General features: G+C 36.9%; 2 protein-coding genes and 2 non-coding genes across 4 annotated transcripts; 1 reads left to right on the top strand and 3 right to left on the bottom strand.

The window, feature by feature from the left end:
• Nucleotides 1–976: 976 nt before the first annotated feature.
• On the bottom strand, nucleotides 977–12,911 carry LOC140137206 (large ribosomal subunit protein eL8-like). The gene is made up of 7 exons (XM_072158857.1): nucleotides 12,903–12,911; nucleotides 7,517–7,694; nucleotides 5,638–5,787; nucleotides 3,873–4,093; nucleotides 3,511–3,641; nucleotides 2,811–2,880; nucleotides 977–1,382 (listed from the first exon to the last, which is right to left on the bottom strand). The coding sequence occupies exons 1-7, from the start codon at nucleotides 12,909–12,911 to the stop codon at nucleotides 1,281–1,283; spliced, it is 861 nt and encodes a 286-aa protein (XP_072014958.1). The 3' UTR covers nucleotides 977–1,280.
• LOC140138505 (small nucleolar RNA SNORD36) lies at nucleotides 1,634–1,713 on the bottom strand. Its single transcript, XR_011857029.1, has one exon. It is a non-coding gene; the product is annotated as a small nucleolar RNA SNORD36 (small nucleolar RNA).
• LOC140138504 (small nucleolar RNA SNORD36) lies at nucleotides 3,724–3,800 on the bottom strand. Its single transcript, XR_011857028.1, has one exon. It is a non-coding gene; the product is annotated as a small nucleolar RNA SNORD36 (small nucleolar RNA).
• Nucleotides 9,806–18,262, top strand: LOC140137776 (mediator of RNA polymerase II transcription subunit 22-like). The gene is made up of 4 exons (XM_072159543.1): nucleotides 9,806–9,882; nucleotides 13,974–14,139; nucleotides 15,361–15,441; nucleotides 16,655–18,262. Exons 2-4 carry the CDS (start codon nucleotides 13,993–13,995, stop codon nucleotides 16,871–16,873), a joined length of 447 nt encoding a protein of 148 aa, XP_072015644.1. The 5' UTR covers nucleotides 9,806–9,882; nucleotides 13,974–13,992; the 3' UTR covers nucleotides 16,874–18,262.
• Nucleotides 18,263–18,588: the final 326 nt, after the last annotated feature.

Here is an 18,588-nt window from a genome sequence, read left to right as displayed (position 1 = left end):
TGGAAATTCGTGCAATTTTTAAAATGACATAGGGAGTTGTATCACGCGGCGGAGCTAGCGTGTGTGCCAAGAATTACGTCGCCTGAATAGGCCGGCAGGTTAATCGATAAAGCGTGACTGTTTGTGACTGCGGAATTTCAAATGGGGTATAACATGTCGGGTTGTATGTGCAGCTGTTACACACATTTCGGCGTTGTTGTAAAGTTCTTTACTGGGAGATTTATTGAATTCAAGTTCTAAACAGTTTGCGCAGACTTCAAAATAAGTAATGAGACAGATTTTTTTCAATACGTTTTCTTGAAAGCATCATCAACATAAAATATAAAATCAGCATTCATACAACATTATCTGCAATGGCTTCTTTTACGACATTATAAAAAAAGTATTTTTTACATCTACACATCTACACGCATCTGAGAGGTCTAAATTCATTGTCATTAAAGGTTTACCCATGCATGTCAAAATGCAAATCAAATACCCCGCTCTTTTTATTGTGCGCAGGCAAGCATGGCAAGTGTATAATGATTCCTGTGCACGGGTTGCTTCGGGCCACATAATACGCTGATACCATGCATTGACTTTTGCGTGGTCAATTAAGTAATTTGTCATTTTTAAAATTGCACGAATTTCCAAACAACGGTTCCTTTGCTCATGATGATTAAACTTTTGATATCAAATTTGGTATCAATCTTGAAGGAAAGTGTATAGAAAATTATTATATAAATTATTTTGCCATAAACTCATCAGAATCTGATTAAATGGGGATGGAACTACTGGAGACTTTCTTTTTTGGCTGTGTTTAGTAACCATTGCCAATAACCACCCAAGAATTTTCATGAAAATATGTTCAGACAAAATAATAATTGACACAATAACAAATGTTTGTCTTCTATATTTGGATTTATTTGTGAAGACATAGAATCTGTTCATAATTCTATACCATATGATTTTATAAGCATGGGTTTTATTTTATTACTATCTCAAGTTCGAGAAATTGACACATGTAAAAACAAATACTTCGACACTCCGAAGGAAAAATCCAGTATCTATCATGTTATTTACTTGTGGATACTGCATTTTTCCATTCGAGGGCAGATTTGTTGGACATGAAAATATTTATTCATGTTTTAAAAGTTCCCAATGCTTAATAAAATCAAGTGATAGCAGTTTCTTTGCAATCATGATCTTTTGATGTTATTTGGAGAAATAAGGTGGCATTGTTTTTCAGTTGGTAAACAAGTTCCAAAGTTTGTTTGAGAGAGTTGCGAGAACTTCTTGATTTACATTCGTATTTCAAGTTCCTTTGCCTTGGCCTTTTCAAGTTTGGCGATGCGGGCCTGTGTCTTGCTACCCATGATGCCACCACCCCAGTGTTTGCGGATCTGCGAGGAAGAAAAATAAAACATTGTAAATATGAAAACTTTCTCACCTGTAAGTTACACATAAATTCATTATACAGTCTGTTAGGAAGTAGCTAGCTGGCTGTGTACCAAAAGAACTACCTGAACTAATATTTTAACCCCCATATGTTATATACTATGAGGATGCTTCTGCCCATTTCTAAAAGAGAGCAGGCAAGCTGATAGAATTTAAACTATACATTCATAAGGGTGAAAACCTTTGTCTTTGTTGTCTTGCTCAGATTTAAAAAGCTCGATTTTATTTCAACAAGTGAATTTTCAGGTGAAGAAATTCAATATTACATCATTGCAAGCAGCAAAGGTCCGACAACTTAAAATTTAAACCCACCCATATCTAACATGACCAAGAAAGGATGCTGTTACTCTTCTTTTAAAAGAGAAGGAAAGGTACAGTGTTCAAATCAAAATGGGTTGATCAAATGACTCTACAGTTTGCAACTTGAATTCAATGTTTGAATTTATGTGCACATCAAATGAAGAGCTTTGCATGTATACCTGCCAACCCTGTAATCTCAAAAATAGGGACAAATGGGAGAAAGAAACTCAAAAATAGGGACATTCCTGAATTTCCTATACATTACTATAGTCATATTTTAGCAAAAACACACATGGCAAAATCGCTATCTTTTATGCTTTTTGTTTCAGTAAAAATAGGGACAATCCCATCCCTATTGAATAGGGACAGTTGGCAGGTATTGCTTTGTTGCAATTTACCCCTTACATCCACAATTTTGAGGACACATCAAAAATTATCACAAAAAAAATCACTGATATAAGGGGGTTTTCAACAAACGGGATGCTCATCCTACCCAAGCATCCCGCCAAAAACTGCTTTGGTTGCAAACCCCATATATCAGTCTTTTTTTGATGATTTCTTCTCAAAATTGCTGAAGTGGATGCAAGGGGTTTTGCAGACCTGCCAACCCACCGAAGTCAGAAAGAGAGACACCGAGGCGAGGCCAAAACCTTGTACATGTACACAAACCAGGTACAGATACCGACAAATTCAACGACTTGAGGTGTGCAATACTTTCAGAATTCAGCGAAGGTTTTGCAGGGTTTATTACAATAGATGGAAGAGAATGCTTAAGCAAAACTTTAAAGTGAAATTTGCATCATTTTCTGCTGTTCTTACATTTAAATTTGCCATCACTCAAATTTTCAGAAAACAGGACTGTCCCTTATTTTCACTTTAGAAAACCCCAAATGAGGGACAGTCCCTCAAAATGAAGGACAGTTGGCAGGTCTGGTTTTGCAACAAAGCTCTTCAAATACAAAGTGTACAGATTTATATTGCCCCTAAGCATGAAAATAAAAACCTAATAAATATTGCCAGTTTATCAGTAGTGTCCTATTCATTGCAACTTTGCAAGAACTGGCGGTACTCACCTCATCGTATCTGTCATTGTAATTGGTTCTAACCGCTTCAACCAACTTGTTTAGAGCACCCTTGTCCTCTCTGAAAAGCAACAACAATGTACAATTACTACCATAATAAGAAACTTAAATAAATTTATGATTGTAAGGTACAAGCTGTATCAAAATGATTGGTACCCATCAGTTTTCATCGATAACGGATGAGCCTAACACATCAAAATTCAACATATAAGATCCAAATAATTTGTAGATTAATTGTAAAACAAGTCATAAACTATACATTCTGGACATTTCAAGATTATCCAACACTGTATTTGGAAGAGGCAGGCTTTTCAATAAACATCAAACTTAATGGGTACCAATTATTTTGATACACCCTGTACTCTCATGAATATTAGTATATGAATAAGTATGGACGAAGTTATTCCACCACTTAAAAGTCTTTATGCTCATTCAATACTTGACACAATGAGAACTGGGGGGGGGGGCAACATTGTGCTGATGATTACCAATTTTGTTTGCTTCTGAAAAATCAAAATTTGAGTCATGCTGCTCATCCTCAATTCTGACCTTGTAGAGGAAACTAAATGGCAAAACAGTAGCTCCAACTCCTGAGGATATTCCCCTCTCCAGAGGTTACCCTCCCTCCAGATTTTGCAGGGTGCAATACGTAAACAAATTAGTTGCATAAGTTTATACACCATTTACTTACGGGTTGACTTGTGTGAAAGCCAGGCAGGTTGATGTCTTGCGATGTACCACCATTCCTAGACGAGCCTTGCTCTTCACAATGCAGTATGGGACACCCATCTTACGACAAAGAGCAGGGAGGAAAAGCACAATCTGAAAGAAGGAAACACAGACAGTGTACTGTTACTTACAATAGTAATGTAAGTTTGAATGTGAAGTTACCTTTGACACGTGCTTTGCTCAGATTTAAAAAGCTCGATTTCGTAATCTACACAAGTTTTTCAGGTGAAGAAATTCTACACATCATGGCAAAACAAAACATTCACTCTGCACTTTGTGATTCCCAAACTTGGTTGAAGTAATCTACAATTTAGTTATCTTTACCTCAATTGGCTCTACATCATGTGCAATGACAACCAGTTGGGCCTTCTTGCTTTCGACAAGATTTGTGACTGTGTTGATGCCAGACATCACTACTGGGGGCCTCTTGGTTGGTACATCCTCTTTTCCCTTGACACGCTCTTCAGCACGGGCACGCAGACGAGCCTTCTTCTCAAGCTTGGTTTCTGGCCTGTACTTGTTCAGGAGACGGAACAACTGGACAGCTGTAAGAGATCATGAAGTTAGTTAGTGTGCGATGTAACATCGTATAGGCTCTACTTGGATTCTTGAATAGTGATCATTCATAAAACATGTTTTCCTCTGCAGTCAAACATAATTAAAAGAATCCACTATTGAACTCAACTTCTGAATCAACACAGTCGGGTGCCTCATAAAAGTCTCAGTAGTTACACATGGTAGTTATAATCAAGTAATTATATCATCTAGCAAATACTCAAAACCATCACTGACAATGATGCACCGACCAACATGCTAATACCAGGATTGCTTTGTTGAATTCCAATATTATTAACACGTGTAGGAATTGAAGTTGGAGTCAGTTGTAGCCTAGAAAAGCACCACCTGGTTCATATTTTCCAAGAAGTCTTAACACTTTGTTTAATATTTTTGTTGAATGGGAGCTGAAATGTTTGTTAGAACTTGTTTATTCTACTTTTGGTCGCATGTCACAAATAGGTCACCCAAAAATGGAGGGGCCGTAACATGAAAACGCTTTCTTCGCACTTCGAGCTTGGTTTATTCTAAAAGTATAATACCTATTGTAGAAAGTTTGGTGTCATTTTGTAGATAATTATGTTCTTTATCAAATACAAAAAAAACCAAGTCAATTGGACAACTACTTTGAGAGTTATACTTCAATATGTAACACGTGTCAATGGAGGGGCCGGGGCGGGTGAGCCGGGGCGGGCGAGCCCCATAGGATTGTACACAAAATTGTGAAAATATGGCAAACTTCAAACCTTAGTATCTTAAAAAGTACAACTAGCATGGACCACAAATTGCACATATCATCCTGGATTGTAGATCTACCTCATAGTAGATCAACTGTAACAAAAGATGTAACTAATTAATTGCTTAATTAAATGCTAATTAAGACAGTTTTCCCTATATGTTACTGTACAAAGTGTACACGTAATGCTCCGACATTTCTAAATGGCCTATCTCTTGCCTGAGACACCCTGCTTATTCAAAAGTACACATATTTTTAAGGAAATTTGATGAGGAATTCAATTATGCTATTAGTTTTAGTGCCAGACATGGAGGAAAAAAGTTTTAATTGATAATGTCATACAAATTCTAAAATTATTTTACAATTTTGACCACCCTGTATGTTTAACGCAAGAGATACCAAAGTTTTTCTTCCTAATTTGTTTGAAGGGCCCATGCAATGTCTTTCTGAATCCATATTTATTTTGAGCTACATAGCTTTCAGAAAAAGAAAATATGTGGTTTACCATGACAAGAAAGATGCTAATTTTGTTGATCTTCCACCCTGTATATTTCTTACCCACCCTGTATTATGATGTTATACTTTGTTGATTTGGCATCCTTGTAATATAAGCTTTCCAGAAATATATACTTATAATGGTCTAAAATGTATTCATTAAAAGTTGTGTTGAAGTGAATCAAAATTGGTGATATTTTTATCAATTAACATTATGTTACACAAAAGATGACCAATTCATGACATGTGACCTTTTCCAACATAATAAATGTAAAGGTAGTGAAGAAAACTCGTGATTTTTACCTGTCTGTCTATCAAGAGCTTGTGAAAACTGGTTGACTGGTGGTGGTACCTTCAGACGTTGATACAGAACAGCCTTCTGACGCTGCAGTCTCACATACTTGGGCCAAAGCACAAAACGAGACAAGTCACGCTTGGGCAGGATGGTTTGACCTGAAATAAGATTTTAAAACAGAGCACGCAAATGAAGAAGTAATCAGCTATGGCCATGTGTCTTGAACTCGCCCCATTTTGCGTTGCGCAGCCTTTTTGAGCTTATTTACGCCTTCCGAGGTTGAAATTGACATAAAATTTTAAATATGCACTCCACCCCATGCAAACTATACATTTCCTGAAAGGAAATTGTATGAGCAATCCAAATATGCCATTAAAAAAATTGTAGGGGGTATTGTTAAGTTGCCCAGACTGAAATTGTCAGCTAAAATTTAACTTTTTCATTTTTTATCTTTCAAGACATATTTTTTTAACCTCTGCCCCTATCTTTAATTGCTCATCATATTTGAACTCCCCATGAAATTTCCCTTCAGAAAATGTATACTTGTATAGAGGTAGGGTATATATACCTATTTTCTTACGGTTTCGGAAAATGACCTTAAATGACCTTTGACCCGTGACCTTTGACCCCACCTTTGACCTAAAACACAGCTTATCTAATACATCTTTACTTATGGACACTTGGGTCCAAGTTACATGGAGAGGGGCCTTATAATTTGCAAATGGGAGCAATTTAAAAATATAACTGCAATGCTCATGATGCTGTGCCTTCCATAAGGTTTGTACAGCCCGCTTCCTCAGCCACCGCTTCCTCAGCCACCGCCACCCTGAATAGTCCAAAAACAAATGGAAATATCTCCAATACCCTAAAACACACATTAATGAATTTCGCACAGCATGCAGTATGGAGTTTCAGCTTTAAATTGATACCACACTTATGTCTGTAGTGTATGTGGTTGTCAAGTTATAAACATTTTTGGCGAAAGGATCTGGAAAAATGCAACGCCGCCACCCTTTTTGGGTGGCGACTTCAAAACACATGGCCCTATAATTATGCTCATGACAATGCCAGTCACATGATTTTTAAACAAAGACACAAGACATCTATAATAGGCTGCTGCGTTTGATCATGGAGTATGAAAACAATAACATTGACAAAAGGGTAGTGTTGATAATTCTATATTTCTGCTGGTCAGTCTATCAACCTATATTGTTTTCTAAAAAATAACATTTCAAATTTTGCAGGATGTTTAAGGTGGTACTACACCCCTGGCCAATTTTATCCCTATTTTTCATTTTTCTCAAAAATTATAGCGCATTAATGACAAGTAAGATGTTTATTATAGGGGCAAGGACTACAACTACTGCACTGAAAATTTTATTTCAGCACAGACAACTTGTGGAGTTACAGTCAAAAATGAGGAAAACTAATATTTGATCAATAAATCAATAACTACTTGTCTTGAGTCACTGAAATTCCAGTGTAATAACTGGATTCCTTGCCCCTATAATATACATAACTTTTGCTACCAGTGTTTTATTAGTTTTTGAGAAAATGCAAAAATAGTCACAAATTTATCTCTAGGGGTGTAGTACCACCTTAATGTGCAGAAACAAATTATTTCAAAATGTAAAATGTGCTAACATTCTAAGGCACTGCTTTGAAAATAACCCAACAAATTTTGCAGGGTGTTCTTCGTATTTCAAAATATGAAATGTGCAAATATTGTAAGGCACTGCACTGAACTGCAATTTTCCAATTTTTTGAAAGAAAAGGGAATTAATTTCTGTCTGTGTCGATAAAACAGTTAGTGACAGGTTTATGCAATCCATTTCATGAAGTTATGGGCATTAATCCAGCATGCAATAATGTGAATATTTTCCTTACCGATTCCAAAGTTCCTTGGTCTCTTTTCAAACAATGGGTTGACAGTCTTCTTTGGAGTTGGTGCCTTAGCGGCATAAGGGGCCGGAGCCACCTTCTTCCCCTTGGTTGCCTTCTTTACTTTGGGCTGCAACACAAAACAAATATAATCTTTGTTAGTTGTTACATTTGAAGCTTTAGCCTTTATAGGCAACAAAAAAAGAAAACCCTGTTCTTCAGGCCCAATCAACCCAGATTTCAAAAGAATTGTGAAACAATTTTTTTTCTACTAAAAGAATGCCGACCAATAAATTAAGTTCGAGTTGGAGGCTTAAAAAGGCTGCCACGCCACACAAAATGCAATTTTTAATTCCTTAAGATCTCTATGGCATGCACCAACAAGGTCCCAACAAAGTTACTTCATATTTAGTTTATTTAGATACTCCCAAACCTTTGACCATTCTTAAATTCATGCGCCAAAATGATCTCAATTATTTTTCAAGTGATACCTGCCGCTATGTCACTCAGAGGTAGGCCTATAGTGTAACTCGCACTTACAACCTTGTGGGTCGAATATTGCAAAATACACCCCAACTTGACCAAGATGTTACTTTAACATTTTTTGCTCCAAAACAAACAAACATGTCAAACATTAGCCACATGTAAAAATGGATTTGAGTATATTCTGCTTAGAAAAGAATGTTTGATTTGAAGTAACCTGGTTGGGAACTATTTTTTGAAATATAAAGTAACTTTGTTGGATCTTGTTGGCAGTGTTCGATTTAGTCGGGTCAAGTATGGCATGGCTTCAATAAATGAGGGAAATTATTGGGTAAAAAACAAGGTTAAAACAACTTTTTGAAAACAAGTGATTATGCCTTTTCTGCTAGGAAGTTTTCTGCTTGAAGTAACCTGGTTGGGAACTATTTTTGAAATATAAAGTAACTTTGTTGGATCTTGTTGGCAGTGTTCGATTTAGTCGGGTCAAGTATGGCATGGCTTCAATAAATGAGTGAAATTATTGGGTAAAAAACCAAGGTTAAAACAACTTTTTGAAAACAAGTGAAAATGCCTTTTCTGCTAGGAAGTTTTTGTCTCAAAAAAAAAAACAATCAAAAATTATCAGAAAAGCAAAAAATATACCTTCATAAAATCTTGCACATATTAAACAAGATGAAATGATCAGTTGAGTGATCAGTAAAGGAATTTTTTTGAAGAAAAATACATCACATTTTTCATGAAATTCGCTATCTTGAAATGAATATTCATAAATGGTAAAATGTAGAATTGCATCACACAGTAAAAAAACTTGGTCAAATGGTTTGAAAATTCTTGATACGCGAGCATAAATCACTGACACTGTCAAAACGAGCGTACATCAAGCGCTCTCGTGCTACTCGAAAGTTTTGGAGTTTGCATCACTAGTTTTGCATCAAAAATTGTGATACGAACATGGATTTTGTAACAAAATAAACCTTGTTTGACAAAATAAAAGGTATACATTATAACCAAGAACATGCTTAACCTTGATGAAAAAGTTTAATTTGATAAATTCGTAATTTTAACCTTCTTAAATTAATTAGCTCGGGTGGTTTAAAGAGAAAATATCACCCATACATTTTCTTTATTTACTAGTCTAAACAAAGTAGTAAAGTATTTTAGGGAGAGTACCAACATCATGACATGACCAAGCCTTAAGTCATTATGTCGCGGAAATTTAATGCATTGGCCATTGTATTAATCTTCTGTTATAGCTCGGGCATGTCGGGTGAACGATATGATCGCCATTCATTCTACCACTTCTGCCTACATGTTCTAAATCATGTCATGCATGTGGATTTTACATCCCCAACCAAAACACGATTCATTGGACGCAAATTCATCCCCATTTTCTTACTTAATGATTTATTTCAAGAAGTCAAAAAGGTCACACTTCCATAGTGGATTTATCAATATGTCTTAACAATTAATCAATGTTACATTTTATTAAGAGATGGTGGAGATATCAATGGAAATTATTCTGTATGTAATTCTCTCTCTATCTCACCATTTTGGCTGCCACCGAAAAGGCCGATGAAAAATCTCGCTCTTTCACGCCCGATCTCGCTAGCGTTTTTTTCGCAGGAAAGTGCACATTTAAACCAATTTCCCATTTTTAAATCTGTTTTCGTTCTCATAAATTTCCTTATGTCATCTTGGTACAATATAATTTGTAATATAAAAAGATAAATAAAATCCATGGATAATTTCTCGCATTTAAGTATAGAATTGGCTTGAGAAACATTTTCATTTTTTTAAATAGAAACAAGTACAGGCATTCAGGTCAAAGGTTAATTGATTGGCAGATCTGGAAAAACAAAATCACAACTCGGGAGCGTGAGATTAAATAGGTAAGCTTATGTTCGGGGCTTTATGTGAATTGAATTACTCTATTTAACTACAGGGCTTGAAAAAAAGTTAATTTCCCACGAAACGAGCTAAATTTCCCACAATTTATAGCATGTAAATAATGTCAATGACAATTTATAGCATTAAAGCATGTAAACAATGTCAATGACAATTAAAAGAAGCCGGAGCGGAGACTCACTACCCCGGGGGGGGGGCACTCGAATTTTTTTTTTTTAGGGGTGTGCCACCGCCAGTTTCGAACTTGAGGTCTAAGGAACTGATCGGCCAGCCAAAAAGGAGGGTCTAGGGAACTAAATGGCGGTCAAAAAAGGGGGTCTTGGGAACTGATTGACTGGCCAAAAGGGGGGTCTTGGGAACTGATCGGCCGCCAAAATCTGAAAAATCTCGGAAACTAAACCCGCAGGCCAAACCAGGGTTCAATTATTAATCAGGAAAATCATTAATGCAAAATAGGTCTGGTTTGGCCCATTACGATGGAAACCTCAACAAAGCAAAACAGCATTCAAATCAAAATTACTAGACCCTGTAGACCTACAATCTATGCTATTCTGATAATTATAGCAGCATTACAAAAGCCCACCATAAAAACAAACTCACAAGAATTATTTTTTTCAGTGCCGAATAGAAAAACATTTAGACTACAAACTACATTGAACTGTCATGCTTATACTATGAGATGATTGAGTGAAGTGTGCAGAATTTGACAGCCATTCCACTCCCGATTTTACTAGACCAGTAGATCGTAAAATTACCTTTTAATTCATTGTTTATGGAGAGCTGCAAGGATGTGTACATAATTATTAAGGTACTTTTCCTCATATTTGGCAATTTTATTCCAAAAAGAGATCTCAAAATCATTTATTTCTAGCTAAAATGTTCACCAGCTGGACTCTCGCGATCGGCATTGCTGCAATGTTTATTTATTATCAGTCAACCAGTGTTGCCACTACTAAAGGAGCCCAAAATCCCACCCAAAGTTCACCTTATTCCTTACAATGTGTTTCAATGGGGAAGAAATTAATGGAAAATTCCCTTTGAAGTTTTTGGGTTCGCAAAAGTAGCTTTTGGGTCTGCTTTTGGGCTTGAAATAGTAGGACGGAAAACACGTCTCTCAAGATGCCGATGAGAGCGGAAATCGATGATCTGAGGGTCTATGGGCGGCTAGAAAATTTTTTGGGCTTCAGAGCGCGCAAACAATGAATTCAGAGGGTCTAAGGAACGGCCAGTGGCTCTGAAAAAGGGGGGTCGTCGCCCGGCACATACCAGTATAGCTGGGAAATGTGAGTGCCCCCGGCTCACTACACTATCAAAAGTAATTCTTGGCCAAACTGGAACATGCGTGTTGCGTCCATGTAGTGTACTAAGCGTACGCAGTGTTGAGTGTAAGCGCGTGTATACTTTATGCTGTACAGCGCTATAATATTGGCAATGTGTTTATCGCGAGCCACTACACTAGCGTTCACAGTGTAGGTATCCTAGGTGAATTCAAATTTGCCATCAAACTGCATCATTTTACATATCAAATTAAAGCCCTTGAGTAAAGAAAGCCAAAACTGAAAACATTTTTGTCATAGCACTTTCCGTAACAAAGTTACATCTTGTCAAAGATTGACTTTCATCAAAAAGATTCTGCTAGCAAAATTCCCCAAAACGGCTTTTAGGGGTGTTTCTAGATCTTAATCGCATGGCGATAGCAGCTTTTTTTTAATGGAACTGCTATCAAAATCCCTCTAAAATTTTATGTGCGAATTGATTATCACCATAAAAAATCATATATTTGGGTCAAGTGAAGTATAGAAAACATATTTATGTAGGTTTCCTTCACCAACCTATTCTCAAAAAAAATTCAAATTTCTATGTAAATATGCATTGTGTTTGGGCCCCGGTCTCGGCGAATTTCGCTGACTAGTAAATGTGTTAACTAAGGTTTGCCTGGGATACCTACACAGTGTTCCAGTTTGGCCAAGAATTACTTTATTTGATTATAGACTGCCGGCTGGGAGGAGTATTTCCTAGACATTGCTAGACTAATTCCAATCAGCAGTCTACAGACTACACTTCGCATGTACTGTGTGCTTCGTAGTGACGACTGATTATCTTGCAGTCAATATCCTGACGGACTTTTGAAAATATTCAATGCGACTTTGGTTGTGCGCGGTAGCGCGACTCACTAGCGGCGCCTGTGTACCGCGCCGTTAGTGACTGAAGTTCTTAAAAACAACATACTCAGTCAAAAGGTCAATTTGGACACAACTGCGCATGCTCTATGCCACAGGAATCCCGTTGCAAAATCCGTCACTTTTTTTCCACGTCATAGTTTTCTCAGTCGTCAATCCAGACGTTTGACGACTGAGAGCAGCAGGCTAAGTATTTCCCCCTTCCTGGTAAGCGATGTCTTCCAACCACCGGATGGAGAATTTAGGGTTAGGGTTAGGGAATGGTTAATAGGGTTAGGGAATCATTCTCGATCCGGTGGTTGGAATACATCGCTTACCGTGATGCCTAGTAGGCAAGCAAGGCATGATCACAAAATTTTCAAGTAGGATATTTCACTTAAAAATGTCAATCATCGGGGGTCAATCACCTCAAGCTTGACAACGATGATCTAATTCTAAATAGACTATTGCCAAGTCTTGCGTGTAGGCGTCAAACGTCTTGGGGTTAATTTTTGTGTTTGAAATTGGTATTTTCTTGTATAGCTTGGCTCGGATAGCGGGATTGTTGGTCGATTGGATGTAATCAATAAAATGTCATTAAAATATTAAAAATAGCTGTTCAACATTTGAAAAAAATACACTGTAGCAGGCTTGAAAAAGTCTAAAGTAAACCTTGGATGCAGCAAGCCGTGATTTTTACGGGTAATTTTATTAGTTGAACGCGGAGCACTGACGCGATGGAGCCGGTAGAAAGCGTGATAGTGTTCCAGGCCTACGTGATGGTAGGGTAATGGCGGCTTACATAGCTATTATATTATTTGACTAGATGTCATATCCAAATTTACCTTATCCATGATGTCACATGCATGACGCTTGTGGGAACCAACCAATCTTTAAATTAAAAAAAAACATGATCGCCGATATCGATGTGATGTAGGACTTGGATTGTACAGAGATTAAATTTGGCAAAATTTGACATTTCTAGGCAAGTTGACGTTGTTTTGATGTTTTGGGAGACGGTGAGGGATCCCAAACAATGGGTGATGGAGCCTATTCTTGACTGTGTAATATTCCTTCACCACTCTGCCGTACGGTCTTAGCCTTGTACGTTGGACAGATAGTATCAGTAATCAGTTTGTGAATGAGGACAATGTATATTAGTTCCTTGTACTATAAAGTAGCACCCGACAGTCTTGTCATTTCAGTAGATGTATCCACAAAAACGCTTATTCCAAAAATTTCAGTTGATTCCGATTTTGCATTTCCGAGTTATGCATGATCATGTGTATTACACTGCTGCATAGACAATGTGTTGTAATTTTGTTGTGGTGTACCAGAAGTGACGTAATTCAAATTTGCTTTAGAAACAAATCAATCTGCAGGAAATGTTTTGTACATAAACATTTAGGCAGAGGTTTCCAGTGGTATAAAAATCTCAACTTTTTTGGAGAAAAATGTGGGGATGATGCTGTGGATCACGAAATGTCCTTTTAAGGGGGCTGGCATTTTCTTCAGAAGAGGGGTTCCAAATTTACAAAAAGTCAGCGACAGCGTCAATAAAATTGCGACCCCCCCCTCCTATTTTGGCAACAAAAATTTTATGACCCCCCCCCCCAACGATACACTTTACCCGTTAAAGGCTAAACTGGCTAAAATTGTATTGAAATCAGACCTTTTGAATAAAATAAACACACTATTCACTATTTGTGGTCATCTTGTGACTCCCTACATTTTGGTCATCAAAATTTTATGACCCCCCCTATTTTTCTTTCCAAAATTTGTGATCCCCTAGTGTATTTGGGACCCACCCCTTCCGAAGAAAATGTCAGCCCCTTGTCATTATAAAATATAACACTAGGAGAATTGTAGAATGTTCGATGTAACATGTCTGCTTTTATTTGTTTATTTTTTTGCAGCCATAACAGTAATATCACCATGTCTCAGACTCAATCAGGAGTGGGGGTACCACAACGTGCTTTACCACAAAGTAAAGACAATCAGTTAAAATCTTACTCAAGAAGATTGAAAGATGATGTGAAATCAATGATGGACAATTATACTGAAATAGTGAAATTAGCAAGGGTAAGTATCAGGGCTGTAGCTTAAAGGGGTACTACACCCCTAGCCAATTTTGTGCCTATTTTTGCATTTTCACAAAAATTATAGTGCATTGGTGACAAGTGAGATATGTATATTATAGGGGCAAGGACTACAACAACTGCACTGAAAATTCCTCAACTCAAGGCAAGTAGTTATTGATTTATTGATCAAATATTGGTTTTCCCTCATTTTTGACTGTAACTCCACAACTGTGGTCTGTGCTGAAATAAAATTTCCAGTGCAGTATTTGTAGTCCTTGCCCCTATAATATACATATCTTACTTGTCACCATTGCGCTATCATTTTTGAGAAATATGCACAAAATTGGGCAGGGGTGTAGTACCCCCTTAACAGCTGCCTGCACGCCACAGACAGGTGTCCTGTGTGCAGGTAATTGAGGTCAAATATCAAAAGTATCCCTTGAATCATAAATTGTAAATTGATATGTTAATTTAACAAGGGAGTTAAACAGGGATGCCAGTTTTCAGACAGTTGCCTGATTTCCCACTCTTTGTTACTCCAAATTTCCACACTTTAATTTATTTTCAGCCCGTTTTGAGGCTTTATAGCCTAAATTTGCAAACATTTTCAGGCTTTTCCTGCAAAGCCACTACTGGCCACTGGCATCCCTGGTTCAAGTGATTGATTAAATTTGATTGATTTGATGAATGAAGGAAAGAAAGAAAGGAAAGAAAAGAAGGAGAGGGGGAAAAGAAAGAAAAACCAAAGGAGCAGATTGGATGTTAACATAATTATAAAACCCAAATGAGGAAGTGACAGAAAATTAGAAGTATGGTAGCCATTGAAGTGATCATACATAATTATTGTTTCATCAAAATTATTGTCAAACAGGAGTATTAAATTTTTCAACAGAAACTAGTGAACAGAACTTTTCAATTAACCTTGCAAATATTTCCAGGAGCAATCTGTTAATACCATCATCATACAGTAATGACTGGCTGGTTAACTTCTTGGTTAAGGTATTTCTAGAAGCAGACTTTCATAAATGTTCGTTAGACTGGGCCCCTGTATGTTTAACTTGTTTGACAGGTATCACTACTGGCTGATGATGGTAACAGGTCATTTATTATTTGCAAGGTAAATGAATATTTTCCTTCATTATTTTCTGTTGAATGTTGTTAAACAACTTTTGTTTTGCTATACCAAATGAGCATTCATTGTTGCAATGTGTTGTCCTTACAGGTTGAAGATGAAACCCAGGTAGCAAGGCAGATGCAAGGAGAACAAGACCAAAGTGAAATGCAGGTCCGAGCAGCAAATATTGTAAGTGTGAGAACTGGTAAATGAAACTTTGAACTAATTAGGTTGAATACAGAGTTTAAAGATGATGCTTGTAATTATCACCTGTTTCTTAAATGAATACTGAATAGCATACTCATAAAAATGTGACCATCCAATGCAAAAAGGCCATAATGTCGGCCAAAATAGTTATGGTCCATTGAACCTCTGCCTGTCCATAAATTTCAAAATGTTTACTGCCCATTTTTGGTGGATTGTCATTTGTCACATATAGAACCAACCCAATTCCTTATCATGATCATTTACTCACCTTCTCAGTCTCACCATTAGTCCTATCAACAGACCTGAAAAAAGGTGTTCACTTCCCTTCAAGAGAAGTCAAGTTTCCCACAAAGATAACCACATTATCCACAATTTACTTCATTTAGGACAACAAAATTTCCTCCCAAATGACTTAATTTCCTGGAAAGAAGCCTCCTGGATTCCTTACTTTACCGAAGTGCCAATCAATACTAAGCATGTGAATATGAAGTCTATGAAAGTCATCATCAACATTGTCATCATCATAATTTATATTCTTTATCAGGCTTGACAGGGACTGCCTTTTGAAAATTAGAAAAGAGTTGTAGAATGCTCTTCTGGTCTCTTCAAGAAGAGCTGTTTGCACCTGTGGCCATCAAAGCATAAAGAATTTAACGAGTCATTTAGAGGAGCTATAAATCGCTCTTGCAAATGCAACTTAAGAAGAGCTGTAGAGTAGTGATTGCTCTCACTCCTCTCAAAAGGCAGTCCCTGCTTCAAATTGGTCCTTTGATTTGTGAATGAGACAGGTGAGACAGTTGTCTCCCATTTGAGCTAATATGAACAATAAATGAACAATGAACACCCCAGTCAAGTGTTTCCAAAAGATGCAACTATATGTAGACCTATTTTGAAGTTCATTCCATCTCCTGGTTTACTCACTATTTGTGCCAATTACCATAGGTTAAGGGTCATACAGGGTTTTATGACTTTTATCAAAGTTTCCTTCAATCTATTTTGCAGTTTTTATATCTATTTTCACCTCTATTTTCAGCTGCTGGTGGATAAATTAAGACCATGTCCCCTGGTGCACTGACCTTCCAGTCGGTCACTGTGGTTTCACAAGAGCCAAATAAGCACCTGTTCCTTGTTAAATTTGAGTGTTGATTATTATTATTTGTTAATTTTCATTCTTCTTATTTTGTGTCCATTTCAGGTGCGTGCAGGTGAATCCCTTCTGAAGCTTGTCTCAGACATCAAACAGTTTCTGATATTAAATGACTTTCCCTCAGTCAATGAATCTATCAATCAAAGAACTATATTTCTGAGAAGAGTCGCTGAAAGTTTTGACGAAAAAATCATACAACTCCGAGATGATCTAGCTATAGACTTGTATGAGATTGAAGAGGAATACTACTCATCAAAATATAAGTAGTGGATATACATTCTGTTGGGTACTAAAGTGACCTGTTGTTTACTATCACAAAACTTTGATGACTCTGAAAGAGGAATGCTATCACACATGTACATTCAACAGTAAGCTAGTTCTTGGAGTTCTCTATGAATTTATAGAGTTGAATTGGAAGTTACAAATGCTTGTAACATGAAGTTCTATGATATGATAGAGTGCTTACCGAACTTGACACTCACAAACTTTTCTACTCAAGAAGTAACAATGATGAGCGGTTTATTGGTTTGCATGTGTATATTCAGTCATGAGGACTGCGAAGATGTCAAATTGTGCAGGTTAAAAATTTAGTTTTGCCAGAGCACCCATTTTTAAGGCAATTTGGCTAAGTATTCCATGCTAGGGCACCAAGGCAATCTGCACAAGAATGTGGCCAAAGTTAGCACATTTATATGGGCACAGAGGCATTAGGACAGGCACTCAAGGCAATTGATTTCAGTGCCTTGTGATTATTGGGCTACAATGTATTCCAGTTCAATTCCACGCACCCTCCATGAAAGACATGACCTTAATCTCCCACACAGGGGGTTTAGATTTCAAATGAAGTCACCATTCAGGTTAACCTCATTTTGAAATTCACACTCCCTGTGTGGAAGATTAATTAAGGGCATGTCTTCCATATGGGGTATATGGATTTCAACTGGAATAGCCCATTTCCAGCCTCACAGCAAAGTTAATACCTACAAATGTATTACTGGCGCTATGAAAATTATTCTGGAATCCATCATCATTTTATTACTTTATTAATTGACCTTTTCAACAGGAGTTTCCAAACGCACCAATCATTGCGAGTAGAGTGACCATCAAAGCATATATCCAACCAATCAATCAATTGCTGGCAATTTGAACTCATATTGCGATCACACAGTGGACACTGAATTCAAAATATGTTGCATCATAGTACGAGCAATGTGGTTTATGATTGGCGTAAACAATCATACCACACCACACACTCATCAATGCTCTGTCACCAGTGTGTGATTGGTTGTCGACCATGTGTTTTTTTCTGCCACACATTAAATCTTCCTGAAAATTTGAATCAGTTGCTGAAAAGATCTGTTGGAATGTGAATTGTAGAATAAATTTATGTTTTATTGGGTTTTTTCATCATAGTGATGAATCAAATGCATACAGTAAATAGAAATAATATCATAATAAAGGAAAAGATATGGAGAAAAAAAACCCAATTTTAATACTTATACTTGTGTGAAATGTTTAATATTATGTGTCTGCCTCAACTTCAATTAGGCGACGAAAAAAGAAAACTCTGTTCTACGGTCCCGACCGACCCAGATTTTAAACAAATTGGGAAAAAAAATTTCCTGTACAAATGAATGCCGACCCAAATTTCAAAAATTTCAGGAGAACATTTTTTTGTATTTTTTTAAATTGCAAATTATTTACAGATTTTGGTGATTTTTTGGGTCATTTCCAAAAAAAAAAAACAAAAAAAAAGAAGAAAAAAACAAGCCGACAGACCGACCCTACTTAAAAGGTCTGTCCGCCCGTAGAACAGGATTTCTTTTTTTCGTCGCCTTAAAATTGTCGGGCTAAGGCAACAAAAAAAAGAAACCCTGTTCTACGGCGTACGGACCTTTAAAGTAGGGTCGGTCGGTCTGCCTCGAAAATGGCCCAAAAAGTCACCAAAATCTGTAAATAATTCGCAATTTGAGAAAATACAA

The sequence above is a fragment of the Amphiura filiformis genome, chromosome 17 (assembly GCF_039555335.1).
Source record: "Amphiura filiformis chromosome 17, Afil_fr2py, whole genome shotgun sequence".
NCBI classification, from domain to species: domain Eukaryota; kingdom Metazoa; phylum Echinodermata; class Ophiuroidea; order Amphilepidida; family Amphiuridae; genus Amphiura; species Amphiura filiformis.
This window is presented reverse-complemented; position numbering and strand designations above follow the sequence as displayed.